General features: G+C 40.7%; 1 protein-coding gene and 1 pseudogene across 2 annotated transcripts; one reads left to right on the forward strand and one right to left on the reverse strand.

Annotated features, from left to right (window-relative positions):
- On the reverse strand, positions 1–26,053 carry THEM4 (thioesterase superfamily member 4). Of its 2 annotated transcripts, none has more exons than XM_031436388.2 (6): positions 25,747–26,053; positions 19,350–19,536; positions 14,848–15,007; positions 14,147–14,257; positions 3,939–4,063; positions 1–627 (listed from the first exon to the last, which is right to left on the reverse strand). In XM_031436388.2, the coding sequence occupies exons 1-6, from the start codon at positions 25,843–25,845 to the stop codon at positions 587–589; spliced, it is 723 nt and encodes a 240-aa protein (XP_031292248.2). In that variant the 5' UTR covers positions 25,846–26,053; the 3' UTR covers positions 1–586. The 2 variants fall into 2 exon arrangements, with proteins under 2 accessions (XP_031292248.2, XP_064333838.1); XM_064477768.1 differs by lacking the exon at positions 25,747–26,053 and adding an exon at positions 21,767–21,891.
- On the forward strand, positions 22,366–22,895 carry LOC105105332 (steroid receptor-associated and regulated protein-like; annotated as a pseudogene).
- Positions 26,054–27,544: the final 1,491 nt, after the last annotated feature.

Here is a 27,544-nt window from a genome sequence, read left to right on the forward strand (position 1 = left end):
TTAAAATGGCACAGTGGTTTAATTCCTAGAATCCAAGACAACAGATGTGAGGTATCCAATCCTACAGGAACTAGTTGTGTTTCCTACTGCAGCCAGAAAGATTTGTTTAGATACAATAAAGTTAGTTTTGTAATCTATAATGCATGTGCATGTGTGCCTGCACACACACACACACAGACACTCATGCACCCACAAATTTATTCCTTTCTTTGGCTTTTTGGCATCTCTAAGTTTGTGATAAAAATTTCAATATGAATTTTTTTCTGGTCTGCAGTGGGTCAGATATCACGCCTGTGCAGCTTTAAGGAACCCATTCAAATTTTAGAAGAACCAGACACTTCTCCTGAGGAGAGAGAAAGAATTGCTGACACTCTCACAGGGATTGTCTCTGTGCTAAAAGTTTGGAAGATGGAAGTGGAACTCCTGGAATTGTGTTCAGAAGACTTGTTCAGGAAGATCAGTGTTAGCAGGCTTCACCCTATGCGGGACTCAACGGTGGGTGAGTAGAGCAGGGCGGGGGACAACTGCTTCATCTGGAGGAGGAAGAGCCTTACGCAGATTGGTGTGGAATTCACCGGAAGCTCTTTTATGTCAAACTTTTTTCAGGATCCAGCTTTATAAATAAGCCTAAACAAACAAAATGACAAAAGATTATTATAAGTCAACTGACTTCAATTTGATGGAACTTCTCTAAGTAGAAATATATCTATAAAGAAAAGCACTTCGATTCATATTTGTACCTTCAGGCTATCTGCCCACTCTCATTTCTCAGTCAAATTAAGAATCAGCTTTTGACTATCACAATACTGTATTATCTCTCCTGGGTAACGAGGTCCTCCACCACGTGGTCATTTCATGGACCATTACCACTTCCATTAGAGATAGTCAGGGGAGTGAAAGGAAGTGAAATTACAATGGAGCCATCCGGTGCCTTTATGACACTGAGAGGTTTAGTGAGACAGGAAGTATAAACCATAGCCTGGAATGGAGTTTTAAACTGACTGTGGATTCAAATTATTCATGATCTCCTTCCTGCTCCTTTTATCCACCATTACTACAAACAGCTGACACTTAGGGGAAAAACGAATTTCTTAAACAAGATACAAAAAGCATTAACCATAAAGGAAAAAAATTAATAAATGTGACTACCTTAACATTAAAAACTTCTGTACATAAACAAGATAAGTTAAAGAAATAACAGACAACTTACATACTGGAAGGAGCTGTATGTAGCTTATATAGCCAAAAGAGATTAGTTTAATATCAGATAGTTAAAGAACTACTATAAATCAGTTAAAAAAAAAAGAAAAACAATAAAAGAGGCTAAATGGCGAGGGGGAGGGTAGAGCTCAGTGGTAGAGCACGTGCCTAGCATGCACGAGGTCCTGGGTTCAATCCCTAGAACCTCCACCCACACACACAAAGGCTGAACAAACAGGAATTTCACAGAATAGGAAAAAAATGTAGTCAATAAATATGTGAAGAGATGCTCAACTCCATAGGTAATCATGGAAATTAAGATTATACTGAGATACCATTTTATAATCATTGGATTGGTAAAAATCAAGAAGTTTGACTTTACCAATTGCTAGAGAAGATAGGGATCAACAGAATCTCACATATTGCTGGTGGGAACATGATTTGGTACAGCTTTAGAAAACAATCTGGCATTCCCCTGGGGGGCTGAACACTCTCATACCTACAACCCAGAAATTCGACTACAAAGTACATGCCAAGCTCTTGCCCATATACACCAGCAGGGGACGTAAGCAAGAGTGTTCACAGCAGCCCCATTCATAATAGTCAGAGGCCCACCATTAGTCATACAGTGGAATCCTATACAGCAGTGAATGAGCAAACTGCACAGCCAACAACACGGGTGACCCTCAGTAACATGAAACCGAGTGGAAACAAATCAAGCTGCAGGAAAGCATACACAGCACAATCTCCTTTCTACAAAGCTCAAAAACAAGCAACTAAACAATATATCACTTAATTGATAAGACTTAGAAAATAAAAAATAACAAGGCACAAAGGAATAGAAATCATAAAACTTTAGATCAGAGTTACCTCTGGAGGGAAAACAGGAGGATGAGATGAAGAAAAGTCATTCGGTAGGGATATAATATTACTAAGACTGGGTCTTGTTGGATGGTAGGTATCAGGATGTTTATCATGAAATTAGAAAGATAAATAAATTAGTGAGTAAGTAATGTATCATCCATGTACCAGTAATGACTCTGTGTCCTAAATCAAGGATTCCAGTGAACCCAAACAAGTCTGTCAAGGTCCATCAAATAAGAAAGAATAAAAACAAACAAAAAGTACTGGTTATCTAAGTTAACTTCTTTAAGTCTGAAGCTACTGAAGGGGAGGCTTCCAGGACCCCTCACTTGCAAGGGCCCTGGGAGAGCCGGGGGCTGCGCAGTGTTCAAGGGCGCAGTTAGGAAGTACTTCCATGGCAGCACTTCTGGTAAACTGCCTCTAGAGATGGCAGAGGCAAGGGACCTGCATTTCCAAGGCAGTGGAATGTTCTGATTTCTTTTTTCATTTAAAATAAATACTCACTTTTGTACCCAATATTGCATTTTTTCCCTAGAATTTCTTAAACTGTATAAGCTTCTAGGCTTCACAAAACCTCTCTCCTCACTGGGAATCAATACACAGAACCACTTTCACAAGGTACACAAGGGCGTACAATGAACTCTCCCTCCCAACCTCCTGGTCCCTCGCCCAGAGGCAACCAGTGGTGATGTGCGTGGCCTTCTTGGAAGTGTATGCAGTATGAATATATAGAGAGATTTTCCCTTCCCTCCTGCTTATTAGTTTTTATTCTGGAATAATTTCAAGCTTACAGAAAAATCTGAGACTACTACAAAGAACTGTTTCTTCCTGAACCGCTGAAGAGTAACTCGCCAAAATGTGAGCAAAATGACAATGTGCAACAGCATTTGTCCTTACAAATCATTGTCACCACAACAGTACTGGCAAAAGGCAAAGACTGAGAAAACTCCAATCCAACTCCAATCCCACACCGCAGGGTTCAGGTCTGCTCTCTTTCTGCATCTAGAACACCTCTGACATGAGAGATCTGGCTCCCATCACAGCTGCCAGCCCATGCGGATGCTCCCCACTGGGACTCCTTCCTTCCCCTACCTGGGCTCTGACATCCTGTGCTGGGCCACTCCCCTGAGCAACACCCTCCACTCCACTCAGACTCCCATACAGGGCTGGGCTGTTGCCGCCACCCCGCCCTGGGGCCTCCCCCTCATCACCAAGCCTACCATGTCTGACTCCACCTAACGGCTTTAGAAATATTTAGGAAGGAAGGAGGTAGAAAAGGAGAAGAGAATGGGAAGAACCTCTCTCTTTTTTCTACACTAATGATAACAGACTACATTCACTGTCCTGTATCTTGTGTCTTCCATTCAATGTGCAGTAATGAGATAGCTGCATACCATACATGAAGAGTTCTCTTATTCTTACTTACGGCACCACAATATTCCAAAACATTTTTATGGCAGACATAATATAGCTTATGGATGAACTGAAGTCTCTAACCAGTCTCCTATTGGTAGATATCTATGTTCTGTCTACCTTTTGCTGTTCCAAGCAACACTGCATGAATAACACAATTACTGGATCTGTAGAGCAACCTTACATGCTGCAACGTCGCACACATGTTAGTACACCTGTGTGATAAAATCCTGGGGATGGCTCAAAGGGTTCAAGACTGTAATTCTGAGAGATACTGGCAAACAGCCCTCTACCAGCAATGTAGAAAGAACACCTTGTTCTTTGTATGACAGAGAATTAAGAATTTCTCGGTATGTGTGGGTTATAAAACCAAAATGAAACAAAACAAAACAAAAACCCCAAAATAAAAAAACCCAAACCAAACTAAGCCAAACCCAAACTAGAGAGTGGCAGCTTCTTACCTGTTGCATCTGAGTGTAGGGTCTTCTCATCAACACTTCGAACATTACAGGAAACAAACACTTTCCTTCCCTCAACTTTATCAAGTTGGCTACTGATCACAACAACAGAACAAAGGGGGATAGGACTGCAGAAGAAAAAAAAAAAAAAGAGAAAAATCAGCTCTTATCAGATTTATGTAAACCTGAGAAATGATCAAGTACATGACAGGGGTAGAGATTTATGATGCCTGCTACCAGTGGATGCTATCTTAGATAAAACATTCCTGAAAGGGGCTGACGCCAGCAGCCGCTCACACCCTCTTCCTCCCAAGCACCACTGCTCTCAGGTGGCTCCCGGGTATCTGGTCCCAGACTGTTCTTGTGGGTTAGGCTCAAAGAGGTCATCAGGGATTCCAGCTCTGTAATTACAGAGGCTGACTCATCTCAGAGGAGCTGAAATCCTTTAAAGAAATGGAAACACGACCATGGGATGGTTCCAGTCAGCTTTTCTCATTTTCTCTGTCATAATCAAAATTTTTCACCCAATCCCTTTTAGAGTAACTGTCACTAGAAGGACACCCAGTAACAACAAACTGCGGGTAACAGCTTTACGTGCTAAATTACTGCTGATCGACAGAAATTTCTGTGGTGATAGAAATGTTCCACGTCTGGAACGTCCAATGTGGTAGCCACAGGAGCACTCAAAATGTGGCTGTTGTGAATGAGAAACTGAACCTTTAAATTTATTTAACTACAATTAATTTATATTTAAATTTATATAGCTATATGTGTCTAGTGGCTACAGTCACCTTTGGGAATCCTAGAGATACAGTACCATAAGAAAAAGGTATCTTTAAAGGTAAAATTTTAGTTGGTAGAAACATAATAAGGAGCAGGGAGATGTGCTTCATGCTCCTATAGTACCACCATGTGGATGAAGGAACCACTCTACGTGGAAGGGAAATTACCACTCTGATTACCCCTCTGCACAGTTTTTGTGCCCATTAGTTTTTCCTTATCCTCTTTTTGTTTTTAATTGAAGTACAGTCAATTACAATGTGTCCTCTTGATGGGACACCTGAGCTTTGACAATTCAGGATTTACTAAGACCCAGGGGACATTAGGTGTTCGTGCTTGTCCAGCGTCTCCTTTTACTACTAACTTTACTCCCTTCATTTATCCATCTGTCCTACCCCTCACCACATGCTCTCATTCATACCCTTACACTTCCCTTTCTTTGGGGAATCACCCCCAGTTTTAGAGCATGTAGGTTGACTGGTTGTGCAGGTGGGCACAGGCTGAAACAGTCAATCCTGGAACTCGTGCTGGAGCCCGTGGGGCTGGGTTTTTTTCTGCTGGAGTTGCTAGCCTTGCAAGATACAAGTCTGCCTGGTAGCCGTTGTGGCACTGCCTTGGGAAAGGCTACCTGAGGATGCAGCAGACCCGGAGGAAACCACGGCTGAGACACAGGCACAGATTCCTAATGGCATCATTGAATACCTGCACCTAGCCACACCTATCTTCTCAACCACACAAGCAATGTTTCTTTTTTCCTTAAGCTATTGTGAAATAAGAGATCTATTCCTTACAATGAAAAATTCCTTGATTAATAAGAGAAAGTAAGAGAAAACATCATTTCTCTTTGGACAAAATACAAAATAATAACTATGTTTATAGAGTATCATTTTCTAAATGAAACTAATATTTAGGCACAGATTAGTTTGACTGGCATAGAAAACAGGCTTCAGATCATTTTCCTGAATCCAGTTTTGCTAGAAAACTTAGTTAGATTTGTGTTAGAGGCAAAAAGAATATAATAAAGATAAAAGCAAATTTTAAAAATAAAGGAGAAAACACACGTATAAAAACAGAGAGGCTTAAAAAGCCCAAAGGTGGCTCTTTGAAAAGGCTAACAATCTCTGGCAAGATAGATCAAGAAGAATGAGAGAGAATTAAAATAAATACTGGGTCCAAAAAGGACATAACTACATATTTAACTGAGGTAAGAAAAAAACAGAGAACACTATGAATAACTTCATATCAATATACTTGAAAACTTGGATGAAATTCAGAAAAAATGTAATCAAAATTGACAAAAAAGGATCAGAAAGCTTGAATAGTTGAATAAAGAAGACACAGAGGCCCTAAGAGGATAGAGAAGCCACACTCAGGAAGGAGTCCGAATCTTTGACTCATTTTAGGGGTAAGTCCCTCACTGACTTTGACACACAAGAGAATATGTAAACAAAAAAGCCTATTGATTTAAGTAGGTAAAATGTACGGGTTGTAATAGTATCCACTGCTACCGCAACTAATCAAATACAATTCAAAAGATTTTTCCTTATTTTTGACTTCTAATTTAACGTGGGGAGAACTTGGCCTGTAAGATTCCGATTCTTTACAATATATTGTGATCTGACTTATGACCTATTATCTATGATCAATTTTTGTGAATGTTCCATGTGCGCTTGGAAAGAATGTATTTTTCTCTGATTACTGGATATAGGGTTCTACATATGTCCAATAAATCATACTTATTATCTTGTGGTATTTTAATTCTTTAAAAAAATTTTTCTTTTGGTCTGCTTTACCAATAACTGACAACAGTGTGCTGGAATATCCATGAAATCCACAAAACTGATTAAGTGACAGTGGATTAATTTCTTCCCATGATTCTACTAATTTTGTTTATATACTTTCAAGTTATTTTATTTTGTACACACTGAATTAGAATTGTCACTATCTGCTGTTGAACCAAATCTTTTCTTATGAAGTAGTCTTCTCTACCCCCAATATTACTTTTTCGACAATTTATTTTTTTCCCCTGGTATTTCACCTTTCTTCTGGTTAGCTTTTGACTAGCGCATTTTCCCTTCCATTTAAAGTTTTCTGTGTCATGTTTTAGACATGTCTCATATAAACAGTTTATAGCTTTTTATATTTTAAAACTCAATTTTATAATCTTATTTCTTTGAGCTGATGGTTGGTGCATTTATATTTAGTGTAACTAGTGATTTATTAAGACTTATTTCTACCATCTTATTTTGGTGCTCTATTTGACTCACTTTGTGGTGATTTTTTTTCTCTTTCTTTCACTTTTAAATTACATTTTTCTAATTATTTATTTACTTAGTTGTTTGGTTTTTACTCTTCTACTGGTTAGGCTTTAGTTATACACACTGATTTTCTATTATTTTAATCCCCTCACCAATGAAGAATACAAATATTAACTATGTTTACCTCATCCCCAAACTACATGCTATTTTTGTCCAGTATTTTAGTTGTCCTTTTAAAATTTCCCCAGAATATAGACATTGATATTATTTACATCTAGACTTTGTCTGGGTTTATGTTACCAACATATTTACTGATGTATTTGCTCATTATTTTTTCTTTCATCCTCCCGTCTGGTGGGATTACTTTCCTTCTTTCTGAAGTATATCCTTTATAAGTTCCCTAGGTATTAGCCTGTGGTTTGTAAACTTTCTCCATTTTCGTTTAAATAAAAATGTCTTTATTTTGCCCTCATTTCTGAACTTTAGTTTTTGCTGAGAGCATAATTCTAGGTTACATGTGTCTTTCAGCACTTTGAAGATATTTTAACTTCTCGCCTCCACTGTTGCTGATAAGAAGCATACTGCCAGAGTAAACGTGCCCTTTTGCTTCTAAGAGGCAAGACTACTCTTTATGGGTAATCTTTTGTCTCTGACTGCTTTTAAGATCTCTTTGCCTTCAGTGTTCTGTAATTTCTCTATAATAGCTCAAGACATGCATTTATTTTTATTTACCTTGCTTGATATATGCTGTACTTTCTGTATCTGTGGCTCATGATTTTCTTTAGTGCTAGAATATGCTTACCCATCATCTCTTCAAATACGAGATCTCTTCCAGTCATTCTACTGTCTCCCTCTAGGACTCTAGGACTCCCTCTAGGATCAGAGTATATTCGGGCTTTTTATTTATCCTTTTAACTTAACCTCTTTTTTATGTTTTTCACCTCTCTTTCTCTCTATGCTGGATTCAGGTTAATTTTTTCAATTCTACATTTCTGTTCATTTTCAGCTGTGTATAAATAGCCCTTTAACTTATCTACTGAGGTATTTTCATTTTTAAACAATTACATTTTCATTTCTAGGAGTTTTAGGTTCTATGGCAGATCTGTTAATTTTTTTTTGCAGCGGGGAGGGGTAATTAGGTTTATTTATTTTACTTATTTTTAGAGGAGGTACTGGGGATTGAACCCAGGACCTTGTGCATGCTAAGCATGCGCTCTACCGCTTGAAGCTATACCCTCCCCCCTGTTAATAATTTTTATAGTTTCTTATTGCTTTCTCTTTTTGTGATTCCATCTTTTATTTCTTTAAACATCTCATACATAGTTCTTTTATACTGTATATCTAATTATCATGATATCTCAAGCCTCTGAGGGTCTAAGTCCATTATTTATTGTTTCTGCTGATTCTCACTTATGGTGGTTTATTTCCTTGTGTATTTGGCACAGGATCTAGTTGTTCTGAAGGAGGAAATGTCCTTCAGAATTTCTTGTCTGCCATGTTGCATGAAGAAGTCTAACCCAGACCTCCCCAACTAATAGGCCATGAATGAGTTATAGAAATGTTGAGATACTGATCCTTTCATCTGGCTAGCCACCACTAACCACTAATCATTAACTGCTTTGTCTATTCATCTTAATGTGCTAAGCATAAGAAAATAAATCAAGTGTGACATTTAGATCAGAGGGCTGGAAAGTATTTGAGCTGATTAAGAAGCAGTCTTGCTTCTTAGAAGTAGGAGGGTAGGGAGGAACGGTATAGCTCAGTGGTAGAGCACGTGCTTAACATGCATGAGGTCCTGGGTTCAACCTCCAGTACCTCCATTAAAAAAAAAGTAATAATAAATAAGTAAACCTAATTACCTCTCTTTCCCCCAACCCCCCAAAAAAGTAGGAGGGTGGACTAAGAAACCTGATGATTAATTGACACTATAAATTATCTTCAATTAATTTTTAATCCCAGGTGGTTGTCTCTAGTATGCTACAGGGTCATCAACTGATTAGATTAAATATATTTTAAAAATTATTATTATGACTCTAACAACTTTATATGAAAATATAGGGTCTGATAAATATTAAGTTCTAGACTACTTACCCAAAGTTTTATTCTGTTCTATAATCATCAATTAAAAGAAGAGAAGGGAGGCTGTGCATTGCAGTGAAGAATACCAGACTTAGGCTCAGAAGACTGAGTTCTAACCTTGACTGTTTTCTCCTTATCCATGTGACTTCAGGTAAAACTTACTTTTAGCAAGTTTTCTAATTGTGGATAACAAATGAACAGCAAAGTAACCTTATGTGGACGGCCTGTGGATGGGACAAATGGGACTACAACAAACTTAAACTTCTGTGCATCAAAGAACACAATCAACAGAGTAAAAAAGCAGTCTACAAAATGGGAGAAAATATTTGCAAATCACTTATCTGATAAGGGGTTAACATCCGAAATATATAAAGAACTCTTACAACTCAACAACAACAAAAAAACAAAAACCCAACTAAAAACTTGAGTGAAGGACTTGAATATTTCTCTAAAGATGATATGCAAATGGCCAAGAAGCATACGACAAGATGCTAAATGTCACTAAGCATTAGAAATGTGCAAATCAAAGCACAGTGAGGTATCACCTCACACTCATTAGGATGGCTACCATAAAAAAAAACAATAAGTGCTGTTGAAGAAGTGAAGAAATTGGAATCCTTCACTGCTGGTAGGAATTTAAAGTGGTGCAGTAGCTATGGAAAATAGTATAGTGGTTTTTCAAAAAATTAATAATAGAATCACCATATAATCTAGCAATCCCACTTCTGGGTATATATCCAAAAGAATTGAAAGCAAGATCTCACAGAGATATCTGTACACCCATGTTCATTACAGCATTATTCAATAGTCAAGAGGTAGAAGCAGCCCAAATATACATCAACAAACGAATGGGTAGACACAATGTGGTATATACATACAATGGAATATTATTCAGCCTTAAAGGGGAAGGAAATTATATTATATGCTCCAATATGGTTGAACCTTGAGGACATACGGTCTGTGAAATAAGCCAGTCACAAAGAGACAAATAACTGTATGATTCCACTTATGTGAAGTAACTGCAGTAGTCAAATTAACAGCAACAGAAAGTAGAATTATGGCTGCCAGAGGCTGAGCAAATGGGGACATGAAGTGTTATTGTTTAATGGGTAAAGAGTATCAGTTTTGTAAGGTGAAAAAGTTCTAGAGATCTGTTTCACAGCAATGTAAATATATTTAACATTACTGAACTTTTCATTTAAAAAAGGTTAAGATGGTAAATTTTATGTCTTTTTTTAACCACAACTAGAAATTAAATTTTTTTTAAATATAAGGCACAAAAAATGTTAAATTAAAAATATCCGAGTGAACTCATGACCTTATTAAACATTAATAACTTTCTAGCTCTGACACTGTAAGAGCCCAGCAGCAAGGTCATCCTGCCCACTATGAGAACACATGTGGAACAATTTAATATTTTTCTGGTTTTAGGAGTAGCTATTCCGTGTCTTGGCACAGACGTAACCTATTGTTGTTAGAAATAGAAGTAATGATAATAACAACAATGTTAATGATAAAAAGTAATAAGGAGCTAACACTTACTGCAACTTGTTCTGTGGCCAGATACTGTCCTATGTGCTTTTCATGGATTAATCATTCACTGCTATGACCCTATGAGGTGGGTATTCTTATCCTCTTTTTAAAGATGAGGACATCAAAGCACAGAGAGGTTAAGTAACTTGTCAAAGGTCACATAGCTAGTAAGTGGCAAAATGAGCACTTGAACCTATTCCAAAGTCTTTCCTGTTAACTAGTGATTATACTGTCTCTCAGGAGACAAAGGTACTTAAAAGCTGTTTGGATAGAACATAAAGGACAAGGAGCCAGTCTAATGAGACTTCTATAGGGCAAATGTAATTTAAACACAGAGAAGAGGGTGATAATCACAGCTAACCACATTACAGAAAGTTCCTATTGATTCTCAAAAAAGGGAAAAGTCAGCACAAGGAGTACAAAACCATAGCTATGATTCAAGGATAACTATGATAGGCTAGGTAGGCTAGGTTTAACTTCTAAAGCAGTTTACACATAGGGAACAGTGTTGACAAGCAAGTGTTTCTTCTATGAAGTATATATCTGTCTTATATGTATTACTCTGTGGAAGTAGGAGATGGTAAGACACAGAGTAAGAGGTGTACACAGGTCAGCTTTGGGCAGGTTGCATTCAAAGAATTATGCTTACACACGTCATGGCAGAAGCAATGCTTTTCTTAGTGGTAAAGTGTGGGTAGAGGTAGAGGATACCTATGTTCATCAGGGAGTCTTCCATGTGTTAGTCCAAAGGGCTTCAGAGTCTGCATGAACTGAGGATATGCAAAGATTTGTACAGCCCTTAGCATCCCCATCAGGGCTATTACCTCTTATGTCCCCCTAAAGTGCATGAGGTGCAGGTGAGCTGATGAGCTGACGGGTGAAAAGAGCATTTAGGCACATTCAGTGGATTTACATCAATGGATATATGCCATGTGGAGGTTCATACTCCTGCACAATCTCCCTAAAAAACCCCAATAACCCCCTCCCCAACACAATAGGCAGAGAGCTGTGAGGAAGCCAAACAATTCCAGAAAATGCCGGGATCATACCCTTAAAAGAAAGGACTGATTACAGAAAGCAACCAGCTAGAAAGGTGAGTGTCTTGCCCAGGTGAATATCCCTGAAAGAAAACTGCACAGACTCTTGTCCTACCTCCTGGGAGATGGAACCTCTGCCATTAAATGAGATGCATTTAATTGTACGTAAGCAGTACACCAAGGCAGAATATATACGACTAAGACACACTAGACTTAGATACTAAATAAGGGGAAGTACCAGGCTGTAAGCACAGGTGTAGATTTGGAAGGTGACTGACACAGCAAGGAAACCTCAGCTCCAAGAGCGGCTCAGACTCATGAATTCAGGGTTATGCTCCAATCGCAGTCAGAGGCAAAATCCTGTCCCATCAAGGATCACCAGTTTGACAGCCTACAACCTACAAATTTGGCTGACCTGAGTTGGTTTCTTTAGAATCTGACATAATCACTAGAAGCCTGGGGAGGTTATAAGAATGAGTATTCTAGCCTCAGGAAAATATAAGTATCGACAACCCGAGGAAATTAATCAAACCCAGAATGAAAAAATTTTAATAGGTTAAATGTAGGTGAAATAGTAGGTTTTGTAATCATGGAGAAAATTTTGCACTTCGAAGAGACTACCATACTAGGCTTGTTATTTTCTTTACTGGATTATTTAGTAAAACTTGATTACGTATTTTTTTCTTTTTTGTGGGGGGTAGGCTTATTTATTTATTTTTAGAGGAGGTACTAGGGATTGAACCCAGGACTTCATGCATGCTAAGCATGTGCTCTACCACTTGAGCTATACCCTCCCCATCAATTATGTTTTTAATCAATGCTTCAGTATTTAAAATAATTTATACTGTATAATTTGTAAGTTTGGATTTATGAATATGTCTGGTTATGTTAGTTGCTGAAGCTGAATTTATTTGAGGTGATAATGATGCCAATTAAGGGAACATTCTCCCCATCCTCCTTATTGCTAATGAGATTAAATGGATGTGTTGCATAGCACTTCCAGGAAGTCTCTTTGAAAGAGAGAAGACAGCACTTCTTCTTCCCTTCCTCAGTCCTGCTGTCCAGGTCATGTGATGGCTCTTGCTACCACTCTGGACTTTGAAAAGATGAACTGGAAGGAGCCTGCATCTCGGAACCAGGGAGCTACCATACCAGATTTCTTTTACATGATAAATTTCTTTCTTGCTTAAGTCATTTTCATTTTGAAGTTATTATTATTGGCAGCCAGGGAAGAAAAACTTAAAGCATTGGCCTCTAATTCATTCAGAGTGTGTGTGTGTGTGTGTGTGTGTGTGTGTGTATGTATGTGTGTGTTTGTGTGTGTACATGGTAAGAAGCAGAGAGAAGCACTCCAAGAAAAAAGAAAAGGAGGCAAGGGGCTTTGTCTAACTTTTTTCTCACTGGGCCTGCAGGTAAATAGACCAGGAGTTGGGAACTATGTCTCACTGGCCAGCTGCCTGTTTTGTAAATAAAGTTTTATTTATATGGATATAGCTGTGGACATAGCTATTGTCTGTGGCTGCTTTTGTGCTACAGTGGCAGAGCTCAGTGGTTGTACCAGAGACTTTATGGCCTGTGAAGCACAAAACATTTACAGAAAGTTTTGCTGACCCCTGGTATAAACTAATGGTATTTGCTAGGGGGAAGAATGCTTTTCTATAGCATGCCATGAGCAGGATAAGCCGAGCTAAGTGTTACTGACATTAAATATAATCAATGAAGTATGCTTCCCCTCTCCGTGACTGCCATATAAGCCACACAACTCTATCGGGTACGATGTGAAGATGTTCTGTAACCTGCATGCTTCCTGTGTAAGGTAACAGCCCACAGAACCGCATTAGCGATCTCATCTATCGAACTCTGTCCTTAAACTCTGTTCTTAAACTCTATTCTACCCTTTCCCTCTCCCTCTGCCTATGCCAGTATCCATACCATCTGACTGACTGTCGGGGTACAGCTGTATGACTGAAGAACTAAGTAAGATCGTGCTGAGCTTTGTGATGGATACCAAACTTACCTTGCTGCCCTTTTATTTCTTTGTGTGAAGTTAGGTAAAACTTAAGTTTTGTTATGTACTGGATGTTGGTGCTCCACTCAGATCCCCTACAATCCTCTTTTCACCTTTGTTTTTGTTTTTTGAACATTTTCCTTAGAGCCTGCTTTGCTCAAACACAGAGAGCAAGAAGTGCCCAGGAATTCATGGTCCCCAGGACAGCCCTTATCCTGCGACGAAGTACGAGAGACTATGAAGACTCCGGCTCCCTTGCTGAGGTAGGGACGACACTGAGGCACACATTTCACTCCAGACTTCTTTGAGTGACTAGGCTGAAGCTACCTTTTGCACGACCGATTGTCTAACCTTGGCTGGCTTCTTCCTCTTCCCTGTCCTTCTCCCACTCCCTTCATGGTTTCCTTCAGAAGCGCTTCCTTAATAAACACTTGCACAGAAATCCTTGTCTCAGGGTCCACTGCTGCGGAGCCTAAATTATGAAACCTAAGAAGTAAAGGCTACCCGTGAATTTACCTTTTAAAATTGATGTTGAGATTGGCAGTCATGAAAAGTCCCATACATGAAATTGTACACACACCAAGAGTAGTATCGATCATTGTTGCAAGGGCACCTCCATGAAGGAATCTAATTACAATGGGAAGGGAAGAGAAATGTATTCAGAAATTCTGAAAACAGCCCCTTAAGAGAGAAAGATGATCCAAGCATCCCATATAATTCATCTCCGAACTTAGTCCATGTTCAGTGTACTGAATGTCAAACTATATCCATGTTCCCAACTTTATTTTGTTCATAGTATAATACTATAATATTGTAATAAAGCCAGAACTTAATGATAATCAGATCACAAGTAAGCATAAAGCTAAAATGCAATTCAGAAAATTTATATTATGTTTCTCTTAAACTAAATATACATCACTGTTTAAGAATGTAGGAAATGCAGATAAACAGAAGAAAAAGAAATTAAAAATTATAAGGGCTACAATCCCACCATCGAGTGACAAGCTACACTTAACATGTTAGTAATACTCTCAGAGTATAGTCTGTTGCTCTATGTCCTATGCTTTTGTCATTTAATAATTTATGGTAAACATCTATCCACGTCAATAAGTATGTATCTGCATTACTACTTTAATGCCTTCATTGTACTGTGGACACATGGGGGTGCTGCGAGATGACAATCTCTTAGATCCACATTTCTAGGCTATCATTCTTACCCAGGTGGTCCTTCTAGATAAGGACCTCCTTGAAACAAGCAAACCGTCCTTTTCTCATCTTCATTATAGAACATCGCATATTCAAAGCCTTGGCCAACCTCATAGCTTCTGGTGAAGGGCCGGGCCTGTGACAGCTGGTCTTCTTTCACAGGCTTTGAGTCTGCAGGCAAATGAAGTGAATGGGCACGTGAGAAACACGCATGAGGAAAATGCCATGACAGAGCTAAACATGTGTGCCCTGCTAAAATCGCAGGTCAGTGGATGACTGATTAAAATGTCAACCAGGTGCAAACTGAAGGGAATAGAAGGGTGCCAAAGAAACAGAATGTAGTTAATCTTTTGCTCCTGTGGAATTAGTCTACCTGGGGACATAGTAAAATAAATGAAATCAAAACAAAGTACTTACACATGGGAGTCAGAAAATACAGTACATAAATGGTAAGGGTATACTGAATAAAATAATAAGGTATAGATAGAAACCCTTCTTAGAATAAGCATGGTTTAATTGGGATTTAAAGAAAATGAACAATGCAACAGTACAGTAGTTTTATTTTTGTTTCATTTATTTCTTCAGCAAATATTGAAGTATCTACCAGGAGGAAACTGAGGCAAGGAAAGGTAAAGTAACTTGCCCAAGGTCACACAGCTTTAAATTGTGGAACCAGAATGTGAACCAATTCACTAAATCATTAAATTAGGAAGTTGTTACTGCTGAAAGAAATTGAAGATAACACAAACAGGTGGAAAGATATACTGTGTTCTTGGATTGGAAGAATTACTGTTGTTAAAATGACCATACTACCCAAGGCAATCTACGGATTCAGTGTAATCCCTATCAAAATACCAATAGCATTTTTCACAGAAGTAGAAGAACTAATTTTAAAATGTGTGTAGAAAACACCAAAGACCCCGAATAGCCAAAACAATCTTGAGAAAGAAGAACAGAGCTGGAAGAATCACACCCCCTGACTTCAGACTATACTACAAAGCTACCGTAATCAAAACAGTATGGTACTGGCACAATAATAAGACACATAGGTCAATGGAACAGAATAGAGAGCCTAGAAATAAACACCCACTTACAGTCAATTGATCTGCAACAAACGAGACAAGACTATACAATGGAAAAAAGATAGTCTCTTCAGTAAGTGGTGCTGGGAAAATTGGATAGCTACCTGTAAAAGAATGCAATTAGAATGTCCTCTAACACCACATATAAAAATAAACTCAAAATGGATTAAATACCTAAGTGTAAGACTGGATAACATAAATACTCCCAGAAGAAAACATAGGTAGAACACTCTTTGACATAAATTGTAGCAGTATTTTTTGGATTCATCTCCTAAAGCAAAGGAACTAAAAGCAAAAGTAAACAAATGGGGCCTAATTAAACTTAAAAGCTTTTGCACAGCAAAGGAAACCAACAACAAAACAAAAAGACAACCTATTAAACTGGAGAAAGTATTTGCAAGTAATATGACTGATAAGGGGTTAAATCCAAAATATATAAATAGTTCATACAACTCAATATCAAAAACAAGACAAAACAAAACACCAACAGACTGAAAAATGGGCAGATGAACTGAACTGACATTTTTCCAAAGAGGAAATGCAGATGGCCAATAGGCACATGAAAAGATGCTCAACATAGCTAATCATCAGAGAAATGCAAATCAAAACCACAATGAGATACCACCTCACACCTGTCAGAATGGCTGTCATCAAAAAGAACAAATAACAAATGTTGGTTAGGCTGTGGAGAAAGGAAACCCTTGTACACTGCTCGTGGAATGTAAGTTGGTGCAGCCACTGTGGAAAACAGTATGGAAGTTTATAAAAAAATTAAAAATATAACTACCATATGACCCACCAATCCTACTACTGGATATATATCTGAAAAAACCAAAAACACTACTTTGAAAAGATACATGTACCCCAATGGTCATAGCAGCATTATCTACAATTGCCATATATATAATGGAATACATATAAAAATAAGTATATATACATATATATATAGTGGATTACTACTCAGCCATAAAAATGGAATTTTGCCATTTGCAGCAATGTGGATGGACTTAGAGGGCATTATGCTAAGTGAAATAAGTCAGACAGAGAAAGACAAATACTGTATGATATCACTTACATGTAGAATCTAAAAAATACAACTAGTGAACATAACAAAAAAAGAAATAGACTCAGATACAGAGAATAAATTAGTGGTTACCAGTGGGCAGAGGGAAGGGGGAAGGGGCAACATAGGGGCAGGGGATTAAGAGGTACAAACTATTAGGTACAAAATAAGCTACAACGATATATTGTACAACATGAGGAATATAGCCAATACGCTATAATAACTATAAATGAAGTATAACCTTTAAAAATTGTGAACCACTATATTGTACATATGTAACTTACATAATAAAGGAAAAAAATAGGACGTTGTCAGCTTTTGGGTGGCCTCTAAAGCCATGAGACTGAATGAAATTACCAACAGAGTACAGAGAAGGAGTAAGTACTAAGGACTGAGCCATGGGGCACCCTAACATTAAGAATGTGAAGATAAGGAGGAACCAGCAAGAGAAACTATAAAGGAGGCACCAATGAAATACAAGAATGTGGTGTCCTGGAAGCCAAGTGCAAGGAGAAAGTTGTCATTAGCTGTGCCAAAAGCTGAGCAAAGTCATTGGTTAACAATATGAAGGTCACCAGTGAAAGTAGTTCTGATGGAGTGGTGAGAGTGGGGGTTTGACTGGAGAGGGCTGAAGAGAGACCAGGAAGAGAGAAAGGCAGTTGTGGCCTGTTGTAGCTAGAGAAAAATCTAGCAGAGAGGGATGTCCTTAAGGAGACCAAAGGGATGTAACGCAGCGCACAAAAAGAAGGCTTGGCCTCTGCAGGAGTATGGTCAGTTCACATGGGAAAAGCAGAGTATCAGACACAGATGCAGGGAAGAGGGTAAATGAGACGGGGGCGGGGGGGGGGGAACTTGGCAGCTCTCTTCTGATTGCTTTTATTTTCTCTTAGCGAAACAGGAGGTAAGATCAGCTGAGAGTGAGGCTTGAGAAAAAGTAGGTAGGAAATAGTCATTTAGGAGGGCAGGAGAGTGAGTGGAAGAGGGAAAAATGAAAAATGATTGTCAGGCAACGTTAATGGCCCACTTGAGGTCATTTTTTAAAAAACCATCACAATACCCAAACTACTACCTAAAGATGTGGTTAGATGAGTAAAAGGTAATGAGTAAATTAGGAAATAACTGTAACAGCTTCATGAAGTCAGGGACCCTATCTGTGTATTCAGGCCTATTTCAGGAATGCAATGCTCAACAGGAGGTCAGAGATTTTAGGTAAAAAAAATAAAACAAGTTGAGTACCTTAAACAGGCCCCCTCATGTGTTTCCTGCCTTCCTTCTTCCCTCTCTTCTTACAAATATGTATAAGGCACTTACTATGTATCAGGTACTGTTCTACACACTGAAGATACAGTCGGGAATAAAACATTAAAAAATCTCTGTCCTCATGAAGCAAACACTTTAGTGGTGAGAGACAAACCAATAAATAAACACAAACCATGTCAGATGGTGATAAGTGCTAGGGAAAAAATAAATGTACCGTAATAAATGCATATTATTAAGTGAAAGAAAACAATCTGAAAGGATACATACTATACGTATTTCAGGAAAGCCAAAACTACGGAGTAAAAAGATGAGTGGTTGCCAAGGGTTCAGGGTGGAGGAGGGAGATGAATGGGTGGAGCACAAGCAGATCTGAAGGCGGTGGAAATATTCAGTATGATACTGTAATGACACATGTCATTAAACATTTGTCAAAACCCACAAAGTATAACACAAAGAGTGAACCCTAATGTAAATTAAGGGCTTTAATGTATCAATACTGTCTCATCACTGATAAAAAATGTACTTTACTATTGCAAGCTGTTAATAATATGGAAAGCTGGTGGAGAGGATTAAGGGGTATACGGGGACTTCGTACTTTCTACTTTTTTTTTTTATAAACCTGAAACTACTGAAAAAAAAAAGTCTATTAATTAAAAAGCACACACACCCACAGGACAGGAAGTGCAATATGTATGTTACAGGTGGGGTGGTTTGCTTTGGGAGTTTACAGTCTGGGAGATGAGGGGGTGACCTGAGTGTTCTAAGCTTCTTAAGGGTGACAGCCATATATAAATGGTAACAGGAGGTTAGTGATGACAGCCTCAAGACAGAAAGGTGATGAGAATGTGGGAGAGGGGTGGCATTCTGGGGCCCTTTCTTTACTTCTGCTAATGGTGATGAGGATGCCATGGTGGAGGCAGTCTTATTATTGGCAGTAGACTTTATGCTCTCCCACAATCTGCAAAATTTATTGCAATTTCTGGCCTATAAAACTGGAGAATACAGCAAACCTATCCTCCCTTTCTTAAGTGGTAACTAATGCTTTAATCTGTTCTTGGTTTTATATTTGATATTTAAATAGTCTTTATGGAAGAGTAGCTGTTCCTACCGAGAAAATAGGTCTTGAAGCTGTGAATCCTTTGAGGAACTTTACATTCAGATGAAGGCAAATGTTTCCAGGAGCCGTCTTCACATTTCTTCATGAACTGGTCAAAGAGGAGTCTTAAATCCTTGCTCCAGCTGGGGTTGGGAAGAGAACGGTCTTTATGAATGACTTTCTCAGTAGAAAATGACCTCTAAAAGACAGAGAGGAGAAAAGGGAGAGTAATGGGAGGTACAACACATTCTTCTATTTTCTAAGACTATCTTGCAGCTTTTCCTCTTCCCAAAAGCTTGTCATTTTGAAGTAGAAGCAAATTTTCAGGATCACCTGGTCTACCCTCCTTGGCAGAAATGGGAGACTGAGAGAGGGTGAATGATTTACTCAATGTCATCCAAGTAGCTATTGGCAGAGTCAGCATTAAGCCCAGGTCTGCAGACCCCCTTCTTTTTTTCAAAACTGAATCAAGCACAGGTGAGCCAGGCACTGGTGATAAAGAGAGATGAAGGACAGACATTTTCCTCCAGGTAGAAAGTGCTACAAGTAGGGTACACACAGGAAGCCAGAGCACAGGGGAGAGGTATTCATCATAGAGTTGGTGTTCGCGGGCGGGGGAGGATGTTCATTGACTTGAGTCTTGATTAGACATGCAGAAATTAACCAGCTGGAAAGAGCACTGCAGGCAAAGGAGCCCCATGTGCAAAAACAAGGAGGCATGAAACAGTTTTAAGGGGCCTTACAACAACCATATTAAGTAGGTACTAATTATTATCCACATTTTACAAATGATGAAACTTAGGCCTCAAAGAAGCTTGGCATTGTTGCAGTGCAAAGGGAGGAGCAGATGGTTGCAGGGATGTAGGCAAGGACCTGCCTGTGAGAAGCTTCCACACTAAGTTCCCTGGTTTGAATCACATCTGCAGTGCTCTCAGAGGGACTTCAAACGGGAGAGTGACAAGATCAGATCTAGCCATAATATGAAAGATAGTGGGAGTAACCAAGACTGGAATGAGAGGGCTCTGTTTGGAGGCTATTGGAGTAACCCAGGTGAAAAATTACAAGCGCATGAAGCAGAACGTGGTCACTATTTGGATAAGGAAGCATACAAGAGCCAATCCCAGGTTTCTGAATTGTGCAATAGAGTGGGTGTCAGAGCCAAATGCCCAGAAAGAGAATACAAAGAAAGAGGAGGAGGAGGTGGGAGGGGACAAGTGCTTCGTGTCATAGTAACTATGGCTTCCACCATTTTTACTTCTGCAGAAATCTTGGAACATTAATATCACAGAAGCTATCAACTCTAAGGCATTCTCCTTCCAGGGACCCTTATCAATTCATTTAGATTCAATGTACCTACAGCACTTGGACTGCACCCCAGGGGAGAGGGAGGTACATTTACTGTGATGGAAGAACCAGCCAACCAGCCTTCTGCTGACACCTGGGTTGGCTCTGATCCTGGCCTGATGATAAGAATTCAGGGAGCCTGTCTCAAGAACTCTGTGGAACTAAACTTTCTGGCTGAACAAAAGGAAGTCTTGACTTCATGAGGGAAAATGTCAGTAGGGTCAAGACCACTCTAGTCCCTAGCCCAGTATTTGTACTTTGTTTTTTCTTATGTTTTTGACTGGCTCGTACCTTCAGAACCCAGCTCAGAAAATTTGGGAAGGAAAGAAAAGAAAAAAAAAAATTAAAACCCACTTATTATCTCTCCATCTTACTATAACCAATGGTAAAATTTAGATGTATTTCCTCCAAGTATCTTTATATGTAGTTCTTCTTAATAAACTTGTAATCTCAGTACAGAATTTTTCCTTCTGCTTCACCACTTAGTTATTTAGTATTCACTTTCTCATGTCCTTAATCTCAGTTATCACCATTTTCAACAGAAAAATAGTCCTTTAAAATGATACGCTATAATTTACTTAACCATTTAAATTGTACTGTAAATTGTTTCCAGGTTTTTGCTGCTTTAAATGAAAAGGATCATTGGAACATTATGAATATAGCCTTTTCTCTATTATTGGATTATTTCCTTAGAATCCAGTCCCAATCATGTAGTTTTAAAAACACATGAATTTTGGAAGTAAGCTAACAAAAAGACACAATTAGTCACAAATTAATATGTACTGACCAATACACGTCAGTTTGAGAGGTGGAACAGGACGTGTAGACTCTGGAGTTGTGGATTTGGGCGCACTTCATCCATAGGTCTTATCCTAAATAGGCAACTCGAGGTTTGATCAGTTCTAGCATCCTTTTATGGACCAGACTTTTAGGAATTGGAATGACTCCCTTAACTGTGGGCTCTCCTACCTGATTTTAAATTCTGAACGTCTAGGGGATTCGGCTAAATGCAACAAACTTTTCTGAGCCCTACTATATGCCGTGGTTCTGTTCCAGGCAAGAGAGAGAGAAGACTTAGGCCCTACCCTCAAGTGCTTCCAGCCTTGAGTGTGAAAAATGCTGCAGGCTTTCTGCCAGGTGAAGACACAGTGAAGACAGCCATCCATGATCCAGCAAGCAGATCCTCACCAAACACTAGAATCTGCAGGCACCTGGACCTTGGACTTCCAGCATCCAGAACTGTGAGAAACAAATATTTGTGGCTTAATTCCCCAGTCTATCGCTACTTAAACAGGCTGAGACATACTTAGTAGGTAGTGTTCCACGTAGTTCTTAGGCAGGAAAAAGCAAAATAAAACAACTAAAAACTGAGGAGGCAGCCAATGACTGAGTTTTGGGAAACTGAGGCCTCGGTGAGAAGGTTCCAAGGCTTGTCCTAAGCGAGGAAACAGCTGGAGTTGGAAGAAATAGTGTCTGTTTGGTAGAAGGCCTACCTCCCAGGGACCAGACAGCAATCCTACTGACATAACCTCAGTGGATCAAAACAATCCCTCAACTGCCCCAGGCCAGTTCCTGTGGCTCCTGGTGGAATTCACTCAGCAGATCAGGATCCAGTAAATATAAAAGGTCTGGTCCTTGGGTGGGGAGCTGCATCCTGGAAGAGGCTGCTGAAAACTGCTCCTTCTGCTAGTGCTAAGCGAGGCCCTATGGCAGCAGTAACGGCCCCCTCAGAAGACCCCTGGGACCTGAGAGCCAGCCCCAAAGTCAAGGGCCTTAAGACAGACCTGGAGACCAGCTCAGATGGAAAGCCAGCTTGCCATCAGAAGACCATCCCCAAAGCTCACCTAACTTTCGTTATCGACTGTGCTCATGGGAAACAGCTCTCCCCAGCAGCGCCCCCAGCACCACCCCGAGCTCCGAGTCCCAACCTAGGACCTGTCATCCCTCCAATGAAGACCTACATCTTGTTCTGTGGGGGAAACCAGCCTCATCTGACTCAGGAGGCACCCACAGGTGATGGGGGCCTTGCCTAGGCCACGGGCACCCTGCCACCCTGCAGAGAGACTGTGACCCCAGCTGCCTCCCAAGCCAACCCACCCTCCCTCCTGGAGGTTCCTGAAGCCAAGGGGAGCCCCGTGAAGAGGTCTTCAGCTTGGGGAAGTCATACGCTCACTTAAAGCCCTCTCCTCCTGTGTCTGTGCACAGGCTGATTGACCGAAAGGGGCTGGCTGTGGGAGGAAGGGGCTGGCACCCCAGGCTCCGAGGCCCAGTGGATGCAATTTCCCGGGCCCACTCCCTCTTCCCCAGCCAAACAGAAGTCTTTCGTGCCTGAGCCACGGAAGGGACATCAGATCCCTAAAGGCCATCTGAAACGGGACACACTCAACAGTACTCTATGTACTCCTTCCTCTCTCTTTGTTAGCCTTTCAGCGGAAGCAGGGTAAGGTACTGCCACATAGAAAGAGACTAACTCATTCCCGAAGCAAATTCTAATGTAGCATCTTCCATGTGCCGGGCCCTGCAAAGCCAAGAGAAGATACAGCTTTCTTGGAGCTAGTATTCTTGGAGATGGGGGAGAAAGGTTAAACAACTGAATAAAGATGATTTTGAACAGTGGGAAAAAAAATGCTACAATAGAAGTAGATACAGACACAGAAGGAGTGACTTTCAGGAAAAACTTCAAAAAGTGAGGACTGATTGAGTGATTTCTAGAGGATAAAAACTTTACTAGGGAAAGAACAGGAGGACTGCTCCAAGCAAAGGGACAGAGAGACGAAACGACCGTATGACATGTTGGGGAACTGCTAGGATTTTGGTCTTCGTGGATGTAAGGTGCAAAGAGAACAGCAGCAAGATGGAGATGGCAAAGTAGAAGAGGGTGACACCACAAAGGCCCTTTGGCTTTAACGCAGGCTTAGATTTCATTTTCTGGGTCAATGTTCCCAAAGGCCAAAAGGAAAGATGATTTAAGTTGGCACAAGGACAATGATACACGTATTTTTAAATGCATATTATAAAAGGACATAAATAGCACATCACACTTGTGATTTCATAAATATTATTGCTTAGGATAAAGAATTTAATTAATTAGTTAATTAAAGAAAGGATGTCTTTAAAGAATCATGAAGGTGATACTTGAGTGACAAAAATATTTTTCCACTGTGAGGAGCCAAAAGGAGTTTTCAGCAAAGCAGTAACATGAACTTAGGTTTTAGACAGCTCCCTCTGATGTTAGGGATGAATTGCAAGGTGAGAAGCAATGGTAGGGAAACCAGTTAAAGGACTGTTGCAGAAGTCCAGGAGATATGGTCAGAAGCTGAACTTGGTAGAGAGGAATGAAAACAAAGATTTAAGACATATTTAGGATACTGGGACCAAGGGATGTGAATAGTGACTGATTGTGGGGGAAGAGAAAGTAGAAGAGTCTTGGATGATTCCTGAATTGTGAAGATGAGTGGATAGAAGGAAAAGAAAGAGGAGGTTTTTATTAGTGACCATGTGCATGTCAAGAGGAAGAAAGTAGGAGTGGGACTGTTAATTTTAGTTTGGGGCATGTTGAGTTTAGGACCACGGATGAAAATATGATGTTATGAGAAATAAAAATCATGAAACTTTCAGTCCAAGGAGATGAGAACTAAGACATACTTGAAGTAAAGGCACCTGGACTTGGTGCACGAGGCAGAAATGTTAGGGATAATCATTATCTTTTGTTGCCCTGAATAGAGAAAAGGTCTTGCTTGATCTTTGGTTTGTGTGTTTTTCAAGTGGGACTTGTTAAGCTACAACTTTATGAGACTCCTTTTAAGATTAAGTCACTGAACTGAATGAAGCATGATTTATAAAGCCTATAAATACTACTGTTATAAAGCCATTAAATACTATTAAATGTTCTCAACACATATTATAAGACACCAACATATAATTAAAGAAACAGATTTATCTTTGCTGTGAGATTAGCACAAGATGTTATCTTTTCCAAAGTACAAGCTGGTACAGGATTAATAACCAACCTGCACTCATTATTCTTTAAAAGTAAGCTACAGTAGCTTCTAGTTCTTGCTCAAGACAGAGCTGTTCCCTCCTCTATGTTCCCTTTGTACACATTATTTTTAAATTTTGCACTTTCATTCCTTTTTCCCAAACTAGACTGTGAGCTCCTTGCGAGAAAGGGTTGTTTCTTATTCATCTTTTTTTAAAAACATTTTTAAATTGAGTTATAGTCATTTTACAGTGTTGTGTCAAATTCCAGTGTAGAGCACAATTTTCAGTCATACATGAACATAGATATATTCATTGTCACATTCTCTTTGGCTGTGAGCCACCACACGATCCTGTTAATATTTCCCTGAGCTACACAGTACAATCTTGTTTATCTATTCCACATTTTGAAATCCCAGTCTGTCCCTTCCCACCCCCCCCCCGTCCCCTTCTTATTTATATTTATACTGTTAGTAACCAATGTCTGCCACGTTGTTCGTGCTTAATTAACATTAATTGAATACATCAACGAATCACAACGTAGGGATGTAAGAACAGGCAATGTTTATTTAATACTCTGCTGTTAAACACTTGCGTAATCTCAGTTAAATGTTGTAACAACCTTTAAAGGTGGGGAAACTGGTTTGCAGAGGGCGAGATTAGCTGATGAGCAGAGAACTCGGTTTGAATGCTTGGAAGAGGGTATACCCTTCTCCCGATGGTATTAAGTAATGGTTGTGCGCCAGACTGGTCAGGTTCAGATCCCAACTCTACTGCATGTTTTCTACGTGACCTTGTTTAAGTCACAACCTTTAATATCAGTAGAGGCACTCCTTGGCCTGCTGGCCTGGTTCAAGCATCCTGCACACTGCTTCAAAACGGAGTCACCCTCCTGTCCAGTCGCTTATGGTTTGAATCTCAAGACTTAAAAGACTCGGTGACTCTGTTTAACATTGATGCCTTTTATTCTGAGGTCAGTTGGCTGTGGAAATGGATAAACAGCTGAACACATTCGCTCTCTCACGCCTGTTCGGGACGGAATGGCCTCGCCCTCCGCCCCCTCCGGCCGCCCGGCGCCGGGACTCACCCGCGCGGGTCCCGGGTCCCTCGCCGGCCGGGGCGCGCCTCCCCGCGCGGCTCGCAGGGCGCTGAGCGTGCGCGGTCGCGCGGCGCAGCTCCTCAGCATGGCTCCCAGCACACGGGGGCCTCCGGCCGCGAGCGCAGCGGCGAGCCCGGGGCCACGAGAAGAGATGACTCACCCAGGGACCCGCCCCGCTCTTCTTTTAAAACTGAGGGGAGCGGAGGGCGAAGCCTGGCGGGGAGGCTCCCTGCCTCTAAGGGGCAGTTGGAAGGAGGGGCGTGAAGGCCGGCGGGGCATCCGCCTTTCCGTCCCGTAAGGCCTTTCGCTCTGCGCTGGCGCCGGAGCCACTTCCCGCCACAACTGTAATGCATCGCGAGAGCGGCTGGAGTTGGTGCACGGCGTCGGGGGCCCAGCGGTCTAGGCAGGGCGAGGGGCCCGCCCCTCAGTCCCGGAGCCCTAGTCAGCCCTTCAGCGCCTTTCTCAGCCCGTCTCAGCCCCTCAGCGCCCTTTTCAGCCCTTCTCAGCCCGCGTGCTGCGAGTGGATGAAGCCGGTCGAATGCTGCGCTTTATGTTTCCCAAGTATTTTTCCCTTCCGCCGAAGACTTAAGGCCCTCGGGCGAGTAGGAGTGCACACAGTGGATTGTAGGAATAAAGTATTTTCTTGTAGGCCATGGACAAGTCCCTGGGATCAGATTGGGATTGGTTTACAGAGAACCTTCTGAGTGCAAAGGGCATTTATTGGCTTAAAAAGCTAGTTTCTCTGCCTCTTGTGCCATCCACCCCCACGCTCCCCACCCCCCCCCCAGGCTTCTGGCTGAGCTAGAAGTCCTTAAGTCTGGCTTTTTCAAATAGAAATCGCAGCAACACCTGAAGGGTACATTCAATTTTAGCTTTGGAGACGAGTCTGAGCTCACTCCCACTCCATCGCTTAACACTTGTACACTCTCCCGTTGTACCTGGCCTCTGGTTCCTTCATCTTTGATTTACTAAAAATAATAGAGCAAGTTTTACTTGTTGCCAGGACCTGCTCTCTCAGAATTAGTCACGAAGTTAGAAGTTACCTCAGTTTACCTAGTATTCCGCAACTCAAGTTACTTGGTACTCCTCTTGCAAAGCAAGTAGCCTCAGGCCAGTGGTGTGCTGAAGCCGGCTTGTACAGACTTGTGGGAGCAGACTTAAAATTTCAAGATATTTGGCTAGCCAATTCTTTAACACTGCCATTATTACAATTTATATTACGTAAGCTTGCAATTAAATAAACTATATTAAAAAAATGAAGGTACTGTTGTCAACCCTACTGAATGGTCTGCAAGGGCCCTTCTGTCCAGTGTCCTTGGAGCCAATAGAATGAAATCTAGTTCGGTTCAGAAGCAAAGGAAAGCTTTATTCTTTGATCAAAGAATGGAGAGGTACGAGCTTGTGCTCCAGCTTAAAAGCTGCCGCAAAAGCCTTTGGCAGGACTGCTTTGTAGGGTCCTTGTCATCAGGGACGGGGAACGGGCGGGGTTCTTGCAGTCCCACGCAGGCGTGCTGCTCATGCTCCAGATCACAGTGCGGGAGGGGAGCGGGGCGGGCGGCAGAGTCTCTGCACACCTCCCGCGGCCACCATCTTGAACTGCCGTGTCCTGCGCAGCTCCTCTGCACGCCGTCCCCCAAACTGAGGTGTGGGGTGCAGCCATTGCTCACTAGAACTCCGGTCTGAACTGCTGGGTGCAGGACCTCTGCATGCGGTACCCTGTGAACAAGTGAAACTAGACTAAGCACAAAGGAAAAGAAAAAGGTTAGACTTGATTTTATTTCCCAGA

This window comes from Camelus dromedarius, chromosome 23, assembly GCF_036321535.1.
Source record: "Camelus dromedarius isolate mCamDro1 chromosome 23, mCamDro1.pat, whole genome shotgun sequence".
Lineage (NCBI taxonomy): Eukaryota > Metazoa > Chordata > Mammalia > Artiodactyla > Camelidae > Camelus > Camelus dromedarius.